We start from the raw sequence: 13,264 nt of genomic DNA on the forward strand, positions 1-13,264 counted from the left end.
CATGCAAAATGAAAGTTGTCAGTCAATTTGATTGCGTGTGATTGTGCTGGAATCCGAATTTACACTTCTTTTAAATAAATAAAAATAAAAATCATACTATTGTTAATGTTAGAGAGTACTTTGGGGGACACAGTCTAAAATCAGATAATAGTGTGTAACGAATTTGTGTAATGTGTGAAAATGTGTTCAGAATACATGCTGTACGTTCAAAGACGAAGAGCCTGATTTACTAAAATTCCAAATAAAAGGGTGCTAAATTGTATGTTCACGAACAGATTATGCGCTGTTGGTGTCCGTGAGGTGCGATCGACGAAGATCGCGGCATGATTGGCAAAACGGCTAAAAGTGGTGGGGCCGCTGTGTAAAACAAAAAAACACAGTACAATGATTTCCAAATGCTTTTCCAGCTGTATTCAATTCTGGCCCGCCGGTTCTTGTCCTTCTCCTCAACAAATTCAGAAGGAGTGAATATTTGCAAAAAACAAAAACATTTATCAGTTTGACATTAAATAGCTTGCCTTTGTAGTGCATTTAATTGAATATAGGTTTTACAAAGATTTGCAAATCATTGTATTCTGTTTTTATTTACATTTTGCACAATGTCCCAACTTTCATGAGAATTAAGGTTTGTATTACTAAGTTAGAGAAACTAACTATATTCATTTTGGGGTAATCAGAAACCGAATAAAAGTCATGTTTTATTTGATTTGACTTGTCCAGAACGCGTGAGAATTCAATGTATTTGCCCACCCTGCTTAACCTTGCGTTGAAAACTTGGGACAGCACAACTGAAAAACTGGTCTGAGAGAGGCCAACACCAATTGGGACACTGCACATACAACCCCTGGCAAAAAAATTATGGAATCACCGCTCCTGGAAGATGATCATTTAAATGTTTAATTTTGGAGAAAAAGGTCATACATGGATGTTCTACAAAATAATTTTTAGTCAGAATACAACCCCTGTGGGCTTTAAGAAACACTAAAAAGCATAGGGGGGGGGGAAATAGTTGTATTCAGTCGCAATTTTAAGAGCAAGTAGAGGAATCGCTCAATTCTGAGGGGGGGGGGGGAAAATGGACTCAGTTTGTAATTTTCAGTTCGAAAAAAAAACACCTGCATCATATTGAATCTGCTAATTAGTCAGCACTTAAATAAGAGTGTTCAGACTTTGGAGAGCTGCTCCACCAAGTTGGTTGACATGAACCACGGCTCCAACACGAGAGATGTCAGTTGAAACAAAGGAGAGAATTATAAAACTTCTAGAAGGTAAAATATCGCAGAATGTTGCAAAAGATGTTGCTGTTCCCAGTCAGCAGTGTCTAAAATGTGGACCAAGTGCAACCAAAACGGGAAGGCTGTAAATGGGAAGCATTCTCATAGACCAAGGAAGACGTCAAAGCATCAAGACGGAAAACTTAAAGCAATATGTCTTGAAAATAGAAAATGCCCAACAAAAGAGGTACAAATGAGCGGAAAATTGAGTCAACGTCGATGAGCGAACTGTAAGAAAATGTCTAAGGGAAATGGGGTTTACATACAGAAAAGCCAAATGAAAGCCATCCTTAATACCTGAACAGGAAAAAGCCAGGTTACAATTGGCTGAAGAAAACAAATCATGGACTGTGGATGACTGGATGAAAGTGATATTCAGTGATGAATCGTGACTCTACACTGGGCAAGGTGATAATGCTGGAAATTTTGCTTGGTGCCGTCCCAATGAGATTTATGTAGATGACTGCCTGGAGAAAACTTTAACTTCCATCCATTGTCTACGGCTTATCCGAGGTCTGGTTGCGGGGGCAGTAGCTTTACCAGGGACATCAAGACTTCCCTCTCCCCAGCCACTTCCTCCAGCTCTTCCGAGGGGATCCCGAAACGTTCCCAGGCCAGCCGAGAGACTTAGTCTCTCCAGCGTGTCCTGGGTCGTCCCCGGGGTCTCCTCCCGGTGGGACGTGCCCAGGACACCTCACCAGGGAAGCGTCCGGGAGCCATCCTAAACAGATGCCCCAGCCACCTCATCTGGCTCCTCTCGATGTGGAGGAGCAGCGGCTCTACTCCGAGATCCTCCCGGATGACCGAGCTTCTCACCCTCTCCCTAAGGGAGAGCACGGACACCCTGCGGAGGAAAACTCATTTCGGCCGCTTGTATCCGGGATCTTGTTCTTTCGGTCACGACCCACAGCTCGTGACCATGGGTGAGGGTAGGAACGTAGATCGACCGGTAAATTGAGAGCTTCGCCTTTCGGCTGAGCTCCTTCTTTACCACAACGGACCGATACAAAGTCACATCACTGACGCCCCACTGATCCGCCTGTCGATCTCCCGTTCCATTCTTCCCTCACTCATGAACAAGACCCCAAGATACTTTAACTCCTCCATTTGGGGCAGGATCCCATCCCCAACCTGGAGAGGGCACACCACCCTTTTCCGACTGAGGACCATGGTCTCAGATTTGGAGGTGCTGATTCTCATCCCAGCCGCTTCACACTCGGCTGCGAAACGCCCCAGTGAGAATTGGAGATAACAGAATCGGTGACAAAGGGCAGCCTTGGCGAAGTCCAACCCTCACCGGAAACGAGTCCGACTTACTGCCGGCAATACGGAGCCAAGCTCTGACAGCGGTCGTACAGGGACCAAACAGCCCGTATCAAGGGGTTCGAATCTCATCCACCCCCGGGGCCTTGCCACCAAGGAGCTTTTTAACCACCTCGGTGACCTCAACCCCAGAGATAGGAGAGCCCGCCTCAGAGAACCCAGACTCTGCTTCCACATGGGAAAGAGTGTCGGTGGAGTTGAGGAGTTCTTCGAAGCATTCTCCCCACCGACTCACAACGTCCTGAGGCGAGGTCAGCAGCGCCCCATCCCCACTATACACAGTGTTGATGGTGCACTGCTTCCCCCTCCCGAGGCGCCGGATGGTGGACCAGAATTTCCTCAAACCCGTCCGGAAGTCGTTCTCCATGGCCTCACCGAACTCCTCCCACGCCCAGGTTTTTTCCTCAGCGACCACCAAAGCCACATGCCGCTTGGTCAGTCGGTACCCAGCAGCTGCCTCAGGACTCCACAGGACAAAAAGGCCGATAGGACTCCTCCTTCAGCTTGACGGCATCCCTCACCGTGGGTGTCCACCAACGGGTTCGGTGATTGCCGCCACGACAGGCACCGACAACAAGCTCCAGTCGGCCGCCTCGGCAATATAGGCACGGAACGTGGTCCACTCGGACTCAATGTCCCCCGCCACCCCCGAGACGTGGGTGAAATTCTGCTGGAGGTGGGAGTTGCAACTCCTTCTGACATATTCAGTCATATTTTAAAAAATACATTCACAAATTCTGCCAGGGTATGTAAACTTATGAGCACAACTGTACATATATGGAGTCATACGTACCAGTCATAAGGGAATGAAAGAGTAGGCTACACCTTTTTCATAACCGCTAGGTGACAGTGAGACATCAGAATGAAAGTGTACACCTTTCTCGTAACCTCTAGGTGGCGGTGGCATTTTGGAATTAAAGTGGACAGCTTTTTCCCAACCTCTAGATTGCGGCATACATTTATAAAATGGGAACGTTTTTTTCCATTTTCCCCTATAACTATGTATAATGCGCACTCTTGACTTGACAATTTTTGGGGGGGGGAATGCACAAAAATCACGGTACATCTTCAATAAATGCACACGTGTACGTAGAGATTTTGGACACTTTGATTCCATCGATTGAAAGGATATTAGGGGACGACATCATTATTCAAGACGAGAATGCATCTTTCCATAGAGCAAAAACCGTAAAAACCTTCAAGAACCTTCCAGATCTCAATCCAATCGAAACTGTGGTGAAAATTAAAGGCAATGGTCAATGACAAGGCTCCAAACTGCAAAGCTGAGCTAATAATATAATTTAGAGGAAGTAGGAGCCAGATTGATGAAGAATACTATTTGTCACTCGTTAAAGTCACTGCCACAGAGACGGCAAGCTGCTATAAAAGCCTGAGGTGGTGCAACAAAGTACTAGTGGTGTAGTGTTTTCTTTTGTTTTTCACAACTCCATAATTTTTTTTCCCCTCAGAATTGAACAAGTCCATATTTGTTTCATATACTTCCCCCCAAAAAAAGAAATTTTCACCGACTACAATTTTCTTTCTTGCCTTTTTTAGTGTTTCTTAAAGCTGAAAGGCTGGTATTTTGAATAAAAAAAATTTTTTTGGGAACAGCCGTAATTTCTTTTTTTTTCCCCCCTCAAAAATTCAACATTTAAATGATCATCCTCCAGGAGTGGTGATTCCATATTTTTTACAAGGGGTTGTAAATGACCCAGATGAAGAGTTGACATCATTCAACTCTTCTTTTCTCACAGATTTTGTTTAAATCCATCTTGTGCCAGGCTCCAACTCAAACTTTAGATCATGCAGAATTTCAGAACTTCCAAAACTGTTTTGCTGAATAGAAAATATGTGAATATGAATTCTTGTTTCTGGCATTCTAAAATGTTGACATGAGTCACCTCTCATTTTGTCTATTCCTGCTCGCCACAGCAACCAAAGTCATCCTTTAAATGATGCAAAATCAGCCACCCAACTTTATCTCACGTTTGATCAATAACATTGCACGTGTAAAATATTTTTTTTTCCCCCAGGTAGAAATGACAGACACAATCCTGCATGCACCCTGTTAGTAGATCAGCTTCCACATGTGTTAACCCACTGATGCATGAATTATGAAAGCCTTGGTCAAGATTTTTTTTCTTGTGTTTTTAATTCTCCTCTTCTTTTAGATTTTTTTTTCCAAAACTATGACTTTTTTCATAAAGTTACAGACATATCCAATCCAGTGGGCTACAGGACTAAAGACCCGATATGCACCAGAGGGTTTTGCGTGAGCAATGAAGTTTGCGCTTATGTCTGCACGCGCAAACCATTCGTACCAGTCAATCAGGCCCCAAGTGTCAATGAGATTTTAGGTGTACTATGATGCCTGACTTTATTTATACATTTCTTTGACTCATAAAAAGGACAAACGGCCCACAAATATATGTATCATCCCAGTGTTGGGTGCCTTGAGGATTGACTACTGCATTATCGTCTTGGAAATCTATCCTATGTTCTCTTTTGGATCATTTAGGCTTTAGACTGTTTTGTTAAGAGGCGGACGTTACAGATGTGCCAGTCAGATGTCAACAGTGAAAATTATTTCATCTTAATATTGTGGTAGTAAACCAACCATTAGCTCAAACACACCAATCATTAGACCAGATTAAAAAGCAACTACTTCAGATTAGCTTTAAAAGTCAGTTTAAAATGGCTTACGATAAATAACAGGACAGGACCAAGCGTCGAAGTACTTGAGGAACAAATCTACATCCAGAGATGCACTGGAGAGAATCAGTTTTATTGCAGGTAATTGCTGCAGTACATCAAGCATCTTCGTGAGCAGAAAGTCAGTAAGACCATCACGCTCATGCACTTCATCCTTTTAAAAACACAGTAAAGCAGGTTAGCATGGTACATTTAATCAGGAAACTACCTAGCGTATGAACTAAGAGGGGTTGGACTCCATCATAAAAATGTATCTAATTAATTAGAGGCTTTGTAATTAATTTTGATTAATCTCAATTTTAATCATAGAACAATATGTACCGTAATTTCGTGTATAATGCGCATTTTATTCCCCCCAAAATTGTCAGACGTCAAGTGCGCATTATACATGGGTATAGGGGGAAATGAAAAAGCTTTCACATTTTATAAATTTATGCCGCAATCTAGAGGTTCTGAAAAAGCTGTACACTTTCATTCCAATGTCACCGCCACCTAGATGGTATGAGAAAGGTGTACACTTTCATTCTAATATGCCGCCACCTAGAGGTTATGAAAAAGGTGTAGCTTACACTTTTATTCCAATATGACAGGGCGTACGTATAACTGCATACATGTACAGTTGTACTCATAAGTTTACATACCCTGGCAGAATTTGTGAAATGTATATTTTTTAAATGACTGAACAACAACAATCATTCATTTCTTTATACTTATGTTTCGTTTAATGATAATGCTTTTCTGAAATGCTTGAGTTTAATTTGAATCCCATTAAAATAAAATTAAATGCGTTTCACCTAGCCCTTCGTGTTTTCTTTCAAGAATTGTACCCATCTTACAAATTCGACCTGGGTAATCAAACATATGAGCACAACCGTGTGTTTTCTCATTTACTAAATAAACGTAAGGCTGTGAATTTCAAAATAAGAGCAAGTAAATAAAAAAGTATTACTGGTTCAAATAAAGTGCTTAACTTCAGAATATTTATTTAAAAAAAATACTGAAAATACATACTGATCATGAGTAGAAGCAAAATCATGCATTGTAAAAATGCATTATACATATGTAGAAGGTTTTTCCAGAATTTTGAGGTCAACTTTGGGGGTGCGCATTTTACACAAGAAATTACGGTACTAAAAAGCAACAGTTTAATTTAAATGAATTTTAGTTGACTGAATCAAATTGATAAAGACAGGAATAACGTTACTTCTAGAAAAATGAATTTAATTGCATTTTAATATAAAACAGTAGAAAAACTAACAGAAAATATCCCTGGCAAAATTAAACAAGACCTAAAGTGCCATTCCAGAACAGTTATTTTAACAGTATTCCCTTTAAATGGTTTTTGCGTGGCAGTTGAAAAGTTGGATCATATGTCAGAGGGTTGAAGTGCTTGGGTGGTATGAGAACTCCTTTTTGCACAAAGCCACGCTCATCACGGTTTCCATCGGGTAGTTTTTTTTACATGAAATTTGCCTCCCATCAGGCCTCGCGACGCTGTTTCATCCAATTCCTCCAATAAGGTAGCGGAGCTCTGACGTGTACGTCAGTGTAATCGGTGTACCAGGAAATCGTGCACTAGCAAAGAACTTGCCTTGTTTGGAACGCAAAATGCAATTACAAGTGTTAATTTCTTTTCCAAATTTATTTGTAAATCGTGATTAATGCATGAAAGTCGCACCCCTCGTACGAACAGAATACCTAATTACAAATAGTAATCCCTCAAACATATTCAGAGTACAGAATTTTACATTTATTCCTTACCACAATGACATGTGTGACAGATGCCAGACTGGCATCTCCAACCATCAATGTCCTGAGTAAAACTCCAGTGGTACAGAAGGTTAGCAGCGTCTTTGGAGAAACCCTATAGATTCAAAGTCAAAAGTCATTTGCACAATCTCACAAAGATGAAAGGATGAATCTGAATTTTATTCTTAGTTGGGTTTCTTTTGTTCAACTCATTTAACATTTTATCAATAGGATGTAAATCACTAAATGTCCAGTCTGTAGAAAAGTATTGGAAAAAATAGGAAGGCAGTGACTCATTCAGAACAAAATGGCTGGCCCAACAGTATGTGAGATAGTGAAAGAATGTGGCTCAGACGTGTTTTTGTCACCACATGGATGCCATTGCTCTGCCAAGTCAGAACGTTCTGAAATTATCTGAGCATCATTCTTTAAACAATACATTGTAGACCTTTTAGAACATTTTTGCGGGTTATGTTCATTTTACCTCTCCACCGTACAGTCAGCGTTCTACCTGAACGAGTTCAATGAACGAAAGTTCATGAACTAGTTCATATACAGACTCTTTCCAAAAAAATGTAATATTATGGAAAAGTTTATTTATTTCCATAATCCCATTCAAAAGGTTTCATAGATTATAGATTCAAGGCCCACAAATTTGTTTGTTTTTACATAATTTGGGCTTCCAGCTCATAAAACCCACAAAATCAGGAATTCAAAACATTACAATACTGTCAAGAAAATCATCATTTTCAGTTTTTGTAGAAAACAAAAAAATAAACTAGGGTCACATTAAATCACTCACAATATGGTACTTTCAAAATGATATGTTAATCTTCACTACTTGGTTGGCTCATTGCCAGTCAGTTGTTGCTGTTGCTGCTAAAGGTGGCCCAACTAGTTATTACGTTGCAGAGGCAATTACTTTTTCCACACAAGGTCGGGTAGCATTGAATCATTTTTTCCCCCCTCAATAAATAAAATCAACATATAAAAACTGTATTTACTTGGGTTATATTTGTCTAATAATTCAATTTGTTTGATAATCTTTAACATTAGCTGGAGAAACTGCAAAAACAAAAATCTGAACTTGAGAAAGGGGAAAATATTTTTTCACGCCACTGTATATCCATAAAAATTACAATTAACTAGGAAATTTTGAATAAAAAGGTGAGCTTCTTGTAGGTTTTACCTGCTCTCTAGTCTAATGTGATAGCCGACAGTCTTGCCGATTGCCTCTCCCCTCTCAGCTGCCACTCTCTCAGCGACAGTGATGGCAGCCAGGCGTCTGGGCTGAGTACAGAACATTTTGCAGCCCTCTCCTTTCTTGCTGCAGTCATCCAGCAGAAACTGTGGAATCTGACCAAACATACAGGTATATTAATATTACAAAAAATATTTTTTTTTTTTTAAGAAAGTCAGTATATAAGAAAATGAATGCCAATGATTTCCTTTATCTTTCTTTGGAATAGAAGGGTTGTAAAAGACATTTTACAAGTCATATATATCAGACATGCAAACACCAAAGGCATGAAAAAGGTGACCAAAAAAAACAACAACAAAAACATTGTTGGGGGGTCTGGGGGGATCCCCCAGGCCCCCGCAGAGAATTTCTTTTCTTTTATATACATAAATTAAGAAATCTGGAAGACTGTGAAGACTACAATAAGGCAAAATAAAATTTTCTTCACACAGAAAAACATTTCTTTACACCGCTCAAGTACGTTTATGTACAAATTTAAGATTCTAATTAAATTTGCCTCATTTCTTTGCTTTTTGTTTTGGCCTCCAACTTGAGCCAGGCCCATCTCCACCTGCACCTGATGCCTGCTTCAAGCTGTGCCACATGAATAGCATCCTCCTCTTTAAGCACTCTCATTCTGGAAAAGAATTGACTCAAATCATTGTCTGTTCCACTTCATTTTTCACTATTACCAACTTCAAAGGCTAATCCCAAATGCATCCACCAGGAAAATATTTAGTACAGTACTTTTCTGTTTTTGTTCGCCATTTCTGAATTTGAAGTTAGTTCATTCTGTGTTGTGACATAATCCCCAACCTTGCTCCGTAGAGCTTAACACATTTAACATTAACATCCGTAAATTAATTAGATAACCGTAGGTGTGTTTCCTAATTAATACAAGATGCACTAGCAGATCAGCTCTTGTCGGCGATGTTACGCGTGCTTGGCGGTTCCGCTGGGACCGCTACCAGGGCCACGACCCGCAGCACTTCCAACGCGAAAATACAAAAGACCAGTGCAACAAATACGACAAATCTGATGAGTAGAAATGTTGCTTAAACTTAAGAGTAGCAATAGAGGATGTCCACTACAGCGGTGGGTAGAGTAGCCAAATATTGTACTCAAGTAAGAGTGATGTTACTTGACAATAATGTGCCTCAAGTAAAAAGTAGTCCTCCAAAAAAATACTCAAGGGTAAAACGTGCACAGTGAAATAATTACTCAAGTACTGAGTAAATAGCACATACAAACAAAAACAAATAAAAACATTTGCAATTTACTGCAGTGTTTTCTCAAGTTATAAGTGAGCTGAAATATCCACGTTTGGGCAGACAAATACTACAATACATGAAAGCTGTTGTTTGAAAAGCTGAATTTCCAACGGCGCCGGACGTTGTTAACCCGGGCCACGACCGATCCGGTATGGAATTCTTTGGATGAACGCTCATATTTGTTTGGCAAAGTTTTAAGCCGGATGACCTTCCTGACGCAATCCGGGCTTGAGACCGGCCTACAGTTTGCACTGACTTGTGCCCCCCACATGGCTGCATTGTCTTTGTCGGTGGGTGAACTTACAAAATCAGTGAGGGATCAAATTATTATTTCCTCCACTGTATATAATGAAGTTAAACTGTACACAGTTCGTGACAGGAGGTAAGGTAAAATTAAGACGATTCAGAACAGTACTTTTCCAAAATCTGCAGCCACAATTTTAACCAATCTTGAGGTTCAAGAGAGTCTTAGTATTTCAAATTGTAAGCGAAAGAATGTTACCTTTTTGAATGAGTTACAGGATGCTTCGGGAAGCTGCTTTTTGGTTTGTGCGCTACTGGTTGGCCTACATCACAGGTGTCAAACTGGTGGCCCGGGGGCCAGATCCGGCCCGCCACATCATTTTATGTGGCCCGCAAAAGCAAATCAAAATTGCTCATTGTGTTCTGGTGTAATACCATTGAGATATTTGCAAGCATTTTTTTGTTACCAATCCGCCTTTGAAAATAAATGTAATAGTTGAAAAACATGTTTTTATAGGCTTCTGATTTCAAAACTGGCTATTCATCAATGTGTTGTGTATACTGTATGTAATTACAGTATAGGAGGTAATCTTTCATTTATATGGGTTCACAGTTGTAGCGGCCCTCCGAGGGAAGCCATAATTACAATGTGGCCCGTGACAACAATTGAGTTTGACACCCCTGGCCTACATTGTTACTGACATTAAGTGTTTGCTTCGTGAGCTGTCAACAGTTTGAGAGTTGAACTTGAAATATATGAAACCCAAACAAAACAAACACTTGTGATCATTCCGTTACAGTTTGCTATACTTCTCCATGATACTCCAACAAATGGGTGCCGAAAAGCTAGATGGTTCCGTTTGGATCATTTGGGAGCCTTTACAATTGAAAAATGCCATACTCAACTGAGCCAAACTCAAAACGAGAATGCGTCATAGAAAGGGGCCGAATAGTTAAAGGGTGACACCGAAAGCCTCGGAATCCCATTTCTATCCACGATCTGTCAACTTCAGAAAAGACCTTTGAATCATTTTCCTACCTGGGTTGTTTTTCCAGAACCAGTCTCTCCAACGATGAGTACCACCCTGTTCTCGCTAATCAGTCTGACTATCTCTTCTTCATGTTCACATACAGGCAGCGAGCATCGGAAAGTGTCAAACTCTGATGTCCGCCTTTTCGGGGGTACCACAGTAATGCCACAGTCCAAGCGCCCACTTGGCCTGCTCATGTCAACGCTGTTGTCTGATGGAAGACAGAGGAACATTAAACAACTTTGTCTAAATGTGATCATAAAAGCCTTACTTTTGCATGACTACAACTGTCAGTGAATTATACGAAAATATTAAATTTAAAATTTACGAACCCCAATTCCAATGAAGTCGGGAGGTTGTGCATCCATTCATTTTCTGTACCGCTTATCCTAACTAGGGAGCGCTGGAGCCTATCCCAGCTATCTTCGGGCGAGAGGCGGGGTACACCCTGCACTGGTTGCCAGCCAATCGCAGGGCACATATAAACAAACAACCATTCGCACTCACGTTCACACCTACGGGCAATTTAGAGTTTTCAATTAACCTACCATGCATATTTTTGGGATGTCGGACAACAGAATACAATGATTTTCAAATCCTTTTCAACCTATGTTCAGTGTTATTGTTTGTTTTGTTTTGTTTACAAATATTCACTCGTTTTGTATTTGATGCCTGCAACATTGCAAAAAAGCTGGGACGGGGCATGATTACCACTGTGTCACATCACCTCTCCTTTAACGACACTAAATAAGTGCTTAGAAACTTAATTGTTGAAGCTTTGTAGTCAGATTTTTTTTCACATTCTTGCTTGATGTACAACTTCACTTGCTCAACAGTCCGGGGTCTCCATTTTTTTTTTCAAACTGACCGCAGAAAATGCACAAAAATAAATGATTCAGTTACTGGTTTCGTAACATGTCAGAAAATGGGCAAAATGTTGATCACTGTTTTCTAAAGTAAAAGATGTTTGCAAATGTCTTATTCTGATGAAACAGAATCTGCTTTCATGGAGGTCTACAGAAATCTGAATATTTAGTTGACAAACTGAACTTCCGAAGATTTGGACAATTTTAGTTAGTGATTAATTTGATAATCGCTTAGTTGCTGATTAATCGATTTATCGTTGCACCTCTATTAGCATGCCTAGCTTTTCCCCTGGCTGGATGGCAGCTCGGGGTGGGGGATCCCCACTCATACCCCGTGGCTGCTCTCCGGGGTGCCCCCCTTATCGTTCCCCTGTTGGGCATCCTTAGACGCCCTCCTTTCCACTAAGCGGGGGACACCGTCTCATCCTTTAGCTGGGTAGGGACTAGCTACATTGGTGGGCCCTGCAGATTGGTGCGGGCATCTCGCTCTCCTGGGGTTAGGGGTTATAAGGGCGTGTGGGGCAATCAAATTAATGTGTAGTGATGAATGTAATGCGGTGAAACAGACAGTGATGAGTTTGCAACAGTGTATCAGTGTGGCTTAAATATTTCTGCAAGCACCACTTTAAACACAAACTCTCACCAGGTTGTGCTGCCACAGACAGCTTGCTTTTGCTGCTGGCTTGGAAGTCTTCACGCTCTTTATCGGTAATAGGAAACTTCTGAAGATGGCTGCGGATGGCATGTAAAGAGGCTTGGGAGAGTGTCAGGGGCATGATAGACTGACGAGTGTCGAGACAATTCTTTTTCCTGATGGTGAGGAAGCGATTTGATCCTTTCCTGAAAAAGAAAAACAAAATCTATTACCATTTGTGAACCTTCACTTGTATGTTACGTTACAGTATTGGTTAATACACATAGTATATGTTGAAACTCCATCCATCCATCCATTTTCTGTACCGCTTAACCTCACAGCAAGTTGTCCATGTCCTTAAGGAGCCAAGCAGCCCAAGACCATCACAATACCACCACCATGTTTGACTGTTGGTAACGTGTTCTTTTTCTGAAATGCTGTGCTACAATTACGCCAGGCCGGATTTGAACCAGGGTCCTCAAAACTGTGAGGCAGATGCGCTAACGAGTCGACCACCCATGTTGAAACTCAGAACAGAAAATATATTTTTATTGAATACAATTTTTAATACTGAAATAGAATTGTTAACCTTGGATTTGCCGTTTTGCAAAAAAAAAAAAAAAAAAAAAAATTACAGTGGTCCCTCGCCACTTCGCGCTTCACGGCTTCAGTGCTTCGCGGGTTTTTCCAAAATATTCATCAAAAAAAATATACATTTCATCAAAAAATGCCATATCAGCAGCCATATTGCAGAAAGACGCGTTGTTTCATGTTGACGTACGAGAGAGGAGGTTTCCCTGCATGCCAAACAAAGAGATGAGTTGACTGAGAGGCTTTGTACATGCCTGTACTGTACTGTACATGCCACGGGCACTCATACAAGGCGCATGATTGGTTCCCGGCGCGACATCGACCAAT

The 13,264-nt window shown here is 41.0% G+C and overlaps 1 protein-coding gene across 2 annotated transcripts in view; it reads right to left on the reverse strand.

The window, feature by feature from the left end:
- The window catches only part of ythdc2 (YTH domain containing 2), a 47,485-nt gene that overhangs the window by 33,265 nt on the left and 956 nt on the right, over positions 1-13,264 (reverse strand). For both annotated transcript variants that reach the window (XM_061799835.1, XM_061799834.1), the window contains exons 4-8: positions 12,356-12,552; positions 10,855-11,057; positions 8,251-8,417; positions 7,074-7,176; positions 5,304-5,466 (exon numbers count right to left, since the gene is read on the reverse strand). In XM_061799835.1, the coding sequence (XP_061655819.1) occupies positions 5,304-5,466; positions 7,074-7,176; positions 8,251-8,417; positions 10,855-11,057; positions 12,356-12,552 (833 nt within the window). The remainder of the gene's footprint in view (positions 1-5,303; positions 5,467-7,073; positions 7,177-8,250; positions 8,418-10,854; positions 11,058-12,355; positions 12,553-13,264) is intronic.

This window comes from Phyllopteryx taeniolatus, chromosome 15, assembly GCF_024500385.1.
Source record: "Phyllopteryx taeniolatus isolate TA_2022b chromosome 15, UOR_Ptae_1.2, whole genome shotgun sequence".
NCBI lineage: Eukaryota > Metazoa > Chordata > Actinopteri > Syngnathiformes > Syngnathidae > Phyllopteryx > Phyllopteryx taeniolatus.